Source organism: Falco naumanni, chromosome 3 (assembly GCF_017639655.2).
Source record: "Falco naumanni isolate bFalNau1 chromosome 3, bFalNau1.pat, whole genome shotgun sequence".
Lineage (NCBI taxonomy): Eukaryota > Metazoa > Chordata > Aves > Falconiformes > Falconidae > Falco > Falco naumanni.
The window spans coordinates 77965154-77971153 of record NC_054056.1 but is presented as its reverse complement, the minus strand read 5'-3'; the positions used below and the strand labels follow the sequence as shown (position 1 = coordinate 77971153).

The window sequence follows — 6000 nt, the reverse complement described above, 5'->3', positions numbered from 1 at the left end:
CTCTGAAATCTTTGGTGTCTTCCAACTGAAAAGCCCTCCAAGCTTATCTTATGAATTTTCCATCCCTCCCCCCAACCCAGTGTAGATATGCAAATGCCTTCACCTCTCTCCACCCTGCAGTTGTTTCTAGCAGCTTTCTAAGCATGTGAATTGCACTTCCAGAAATTTGCAAAGGAGCCAATACTACTGTAATGGAACAACAGCCATTACACCCCAGCACTATGGATAACAGGACATAGCAGTATTCAGCTGGAGAGTATTGTTATCCTTTTCCAAATGTAACAACATTTGCGTTCTTTCTGCTCACTTATGACCATGCTGCAGTGAGAATTCCATAAAGATCTCATGACAGCTTGAAACTGAAAATCCCTCCAGTTCTTAGGAGAGTCATTTTTCAACATGAGACCGTATAACACTAGGCTTGCACCTCCTGAAAATGAAATAAATACCTTCTTTTCTGCTACAGTTGTGTTAAAAGGGACTGCTCAGCCTCACCTTCTTTCCCCAGTTAGCTGAGACGCCAATATGTACAGATACACCTATTACAATTTTAACTGTGTACACGATGTGCAAATATCTTCCAGCTAGATCTGCACTGAGGTAGTTCATACTACATATGACACCAAACTTCAACAGGTTTGGGATTCTGACTCTTGGAGGTTCCTTTACTAGTTTGAGGAGAAATTAATCCATGCTCTTGAGCTTTTTAAAGGCTTGACAGAGAAGAATACACAGCACTCCTAGGGTACTTGGGACTTTTCAGGTTGTGTTCCTTGTATTTTAAGATAACACAGTCTTGTGGTGTGGTGCTTTTTGGTGTGCGTGTGGGTTTTTATCTGCAATTGATCTGAGTAACTTTCAGCAAATATGAAAAGTGCAAACTGAAAAATGTAACCCTCTTCACACCCTCTTCCAGACCTACAGTGATTTTCTTGATGTTTTGAGTCTGGATGAGAGCTTACTCTAGCTGCCATAGCTATTTAATTGTATGTGAACAGTTACTTCTCAGTATACTGAAGTGAAACACTAAATTTTCACAGCAGAGGTCACTTGTAAAATGAGTCATATTCTACACTGTGTAATGTCTTACAGCACAATGCTTTTCAGTCCTGTATTACTCCTTTTCCAAGAATTACCAGTACTAGTAGCTAAGAAACCCCTTGGGATTCCCAAGCTGGGGATTTCAAATACAGTTCCCTGTAAAAAGCCTGACAGAGCTAGAAGTAAAACATGAAGTTTCTCTTACGGTTTCCTTCCGTGCATCCTATTGTGCAATAGCAGTGTCTGATCTTTTGATCTCAGGAGGGACAGCTGATGGTTTTAAGCAGTAGTGACCTGATTCTGAGACACTTTAATATTAGACATGTTAATTAGATTTCCTACCTAATACAATGGCATTTCTGAGTATTTAATGGAAATCAACAGGAATGTTTAAGGAAAAAGACACACTGCACTGTCAACTGCACACCCTCAGCTGTGAGTCAGGCCCCTAAAAATTATGAGACCTGCTGAAGTCAGGAAGGTTATTAGCAAACTACTTATTTATGTTCTAAGAAATATTTGGGTCTCTCCAATTCAGAGAAAACTTACAACAGGGCAATTCAGAAAACTGAGCGTTGTACAACTTGTTTCCAAGATGAAACCACCAAATATTGTGAAACACGTAACGTGTGATACTGCATGCAGCTGAGAATGAGTAAGGTATTGAACTTCTGTCTTCACTCAATCAAACCACAATTCCAGAGACCGAAGCATCTTACTCCATCTTTCAGCGTGAATTTGCGCCGAACGGTACAGTACCTCACCTAGAGCAATACTTCTGAGCGTACCTTGTACGAAACGGCAGCAGAGCTGTAAGGTACCACTGCTGTCCCAGGATGCTGTTAGCCCTCCGCCCCACCATGAAGTGCCAAACTCCCCACAGCTCTGCCCCTCTCCACACTGCCAGGCTTCCTCAAGCTGGGGATCTCTCCATTGCCTCAGTTTTGGGTTTCTCACCTCTTCCTCCCTTGTCCTTCTCTGTAACACGCCAGAGGGGCTGGCACGGTGGGAGAACTGGGAGGACTGGACCCAGCTTCTCACAGGGCACAACATCAGGAGCCAACCTCCACTATTCGTGCCTCATCTAGCCTCCATCAGGTTAAGCTTTACGAAGCTGGGTTTGAGGGGTGGGTGAGGTGGCTTCTTGTTTTTTAAGCAGGGGACACACATCGGGTATCGGTACCAAAACCAAGTGTAAGTCAAAGGGCTGCCGGAGCCACTGCCGGCCCCAGCCCAGCACCGTTCGCGCTGGGGACAGGCCATGGCCGCTCTGCCACCCGGGGCCGCGTCTGTGAGGGCACCGAGCCCCCGCCGCCGTGCGGGAGGGCCGCTTCCCGGCGCGGCGGCACGACCCCGAGACCCCCCTCCCCGGGCTCCCTCCTGAGACCTTTCCGCCGCATCGCAGCCCTCCCGCGCAAGCCGAAGGCCGGGGCTTCCCCTCCGCCGCCGGGAGGCCGCGGGGGCGGGCAGGCGCCGCCGTCCCCGCGCCGGGCGCTCCCCGGGGAGGAGCCGGCCGGGTCGCACCGGGCCCGCTCGCCAAGTCCGGCTCCGAGCAGCCAAACCCAGCCCCCTGGGCTCGGGGTGGGCGGGGAGGGCCGGCCGGCCGGGCGCCTCTTTTGCGGGGAGCGGGAGGACGGGCGAAACTTTCCTTCCCGGCGGCGACGAGGCACCAGCGGCCGCCGAGGCGAGCGCTGCTGGCATGGGCCCCGACGCGCTGCAGCTCGGCACCTACGGCGGGGCGGCCGCCGCCGCCCTGCTCCTCTGGGCCGTGTGCGTGCTCTGCAGGAGGAAAAGGTACCGGGGCGGCGGGGGCGGCGGGGGCGGCCACCGCATTCCTTCACGGCCGCGCCGGGGGAGCGGGGCTGCGAGGCGGGAGCCGCGCCGCCGAGCCGCGCATTGGGCCGCGCTTCCCTCCGCCCGCCCCTCCGCGCTGGGAAGCCCTATCAGCGCCCGCCGCCGCCGCCCCGCCGGGCTGGGGGCGGCGGGGCCCCGGGGGATGGCGGCCCCGGCGGCGGGGGCGAGCGGGGCGCCGGGGGGTTGCCGCTCGGCGGGGCTCCGGCGCCGCGGCCGGAGGCGCGGTGGGCCGGGGCGGTGCGGGGCGGCCGCTGCTCTCCTCTCCTCTCCTGGCCGGCGCGGGGGGCCGCCGCTCGCACGTGTGTGCTCGGGGCGGCCGGGGCGCCCCGGGGGGCCGGTCTCGCCTTTCGTGGGTGCGTGGAGGAGCAAGGGGCGGACGAAGCCCACAGCCCGGCCCCTGGCACTCTGGCGTATGCGTATAAGCGACCCTTAGGGTGGCTGAAGAGCTGGATGTCGTGCGAGCCGTGTGTAGCACCAGGGAGCGTGTGCAGCCCCTGCCAGCCTGCCCCGGGGTGCTGGGGGTGCCGACCCACCTGCCCAGGCGAGGTGGGCACAAGCTGCGGCGGCTGGGCTGCAGCATGAACGGCGCTGTGCTGTGAGTCCCTGGCAGGGGTATAGCAGAGCCCCTAGAACTCCGGTCACGGACGTTTTGGTGACTTCTCCGTAGTGTCTCCCACGGTGTTGTTACCTTTAGTTTCTAAGGCTTCACAGGAGGTAGACACAGGCTTTGGGACAGTTGCAGGGTTGATGGGGGAAAGAAGCGCTCTCTGGAACCGTTCTTTCTGTTTCTGAACAATACCTGCGTCTTTATAGGCCAACCTTTTCCTGGGTATTTTTCACTTACGTTGCCAACACTTGGTGTTCTTCAGTGTCTGATGAATAAACGTGTGTAAAGGCTTGGTGGAGGAGGAGTGAAGAAGGGGAGGGATCAGTATTCACTGTATTGTTTGCTCTTTTTTTAAAATTTGCATAATGAAATGCATAGCAAATACTAAATTTAATTCTGAATCGTAAACAGTTACTTTTGCTAATCATTAAAAGTTATTTTTGGAAGGTGTAGACATACAAATTCAAAAAAGAAATTGCAGTACTAGTGTCTAAAATGAAGAGTCAGAAAGCCAGTCTGGCAGTTTTTAGACCAATAACCCTAACTTTGGGACCATGTATAGAATGAATCAAATAACAGAAAAACAGTGAAAGTTCTTGTTTTGATGCCAGAAGGCATGTGGTCACTGATTGTAAACAGAGATGGATTATTTCCATAATGTCTGTTTTGGAACTGTTATTAGTGTGGTTTGAGATAGAAAGCCCAATCCGTCTCTTAAGCGAAGGCATCTATCCCAGCGTTCCAGCAGGATGTGGATTCGTGTTTCAGCTCAACTTATGGAATGGATAGCTGCTGCTCCTCAACTCCTCCTCCCTGTTGCTTGTCTGACCCCCTGTGAGCTGCTTCTGGTAGTTAAACCAGAAAAAAAGTACTTACTTTTTTTGATAGGTTTAGTTTCCTGCCAGTTTAGTTCCCTAAAAGAGGTCAGCACAGAAAACAACAGGGGAGCAGTGAGGCCAAATGGGATTGAGTGTCATTTTAGGGCTGGAAGCTGTCATACTGGCCCAACCATATTCTAAAATTGTACCTGTCGTTAGTAGAAATTCTAGTAGAATTGTAAAAGGCTGGATTTCTGAAAATGGAAACAGGCAAAGCTGTTGCATTTAAAATTTTCAGCCAGATGTGAGTGGTAGGAAAAAAGGACTGAAGAACCCATTTTGAGTTATATTCATAACCCTTGTGGCTATAGAGTTTAAGTGCGCTTTTTAGAGTCCGCAGCAAATTTGTTTGGACATTTGTGCCACAATGGAATGATATTATACAGGAGGCCACAGCAAGAAGCCCAAAAAACCCAAACTGCTGTTTGATTAATAAACTACTTGTTTAAATCCTGTGCAAACTTGCAAAGCAACTGAAAATAAAAAGTGGAAAAACCCATCAACCTATGTGTAGCACAGCCTTCAGCATAAGGTGCTGGTGTTGAAGTGCTATCCTGCTCCAGTAAAATGTGCAATTAATTTATAATTTTTTTAGCATAAAGGAAGAAAAGAAAATGTACATGGTCTTGAGAGGTGCCTGGCAGCCTTCAGCAGCCAGTTCTGATCTGCAGGAAGAAAAGCCATACTAAGGGTGCAGTGGATTAAAACATGGGGATAAGGCTTAGTTCATCCTCCTCAGATTTGCTGCAAGTTTGTGATCTCCTCTTGCTTATCTGACCCTTATCTGTTTATCCCATGTGTCCTCCACATGTCGGATTTCTTTCCCTTGCTTTTATTTGAACCTAACAAACCCAGCAGCAGGCGGTGCTACCCTCCCCAGGAATCCACAACCACCATGTGGGAACCTGGTGACACAGAGGCTGTTGGTAAGTCGCTGCCCCAGTAAATGCCAAAGACAAAGTTACGTTCCTGGTCCTGGAACATACCCATTTGAACAGAAACATGAACAATTCTGGTTTTGTAGAGCTTGTCTCTGCTAGAAAAAAAAGTTGCCACTTCACCTATGCACATTTTTTATAGAACTTAGTATGTCGCCCTAATGTTGGTATGCTTGCACCAGTGTGCAGACTCTGTATAAGTGGATTGTTGTGTTTATGGTACAAAGATAAGCTTTACCAGAATAATCAAATTTAATAACCACAGCCATGCATGGATTCCATCAGGATAGCAACAGTAGCCGTGTCTGTATATGTATAAATGAAGAGTTTAAGTAAGTAAATATACACCACAAAGTGCTAACTTGTACTTCAGAGTTCGTTAAGTTTTCTTTGCTGGATGATTCCTGCTCAACTGAGGTGAGGCATAAGCACCTACGTGGCTCTGAGAGCTATGCATCCAGCATGTAACAAGGGTTGTATGTCCCAGAGAAGAAAACTCCCCAAATCCACCCCTAATGTTCCTTAAACAGATGTTGCAGGTTTTTGCCTTTCCTCACGTGGGATGCTTCTGCTTTGTTTCCTTTCAGGCTGAGTGCTCATTACTGGACAAAAGATTTTGTTAGGAGGGGTGTTGCATTGGCTTAATATGCTGTTGCATTTTTCTGTAGTACAATTGGTGTAA

General features: G+C 50.0%; 1 protein-coding gene across 1 annotated transcript in view; it reads left to right on the top strand.

The window, feature by feature from the left end:
- Positions 1–2637: 2637 nt before the first annotated feature.
- The window catches only part of LOC121084465 (cytochrome P450 7B1), a 126376-nt gene continuing 123013 nt past the window's right edge, over positions 2638–6000 (top strand). The window contains exon 1 of the mRNA XM_040585909.1: positions 2638–2835. Within this exon, the coding sequence (XP_040441843.1) occupies positions 2741–2835 (95 nt within the window). The 5' untranslated portion in view covers positions 2638–2740. The remainder of the gene's footprint in view (positions 2836–6000) is intronic.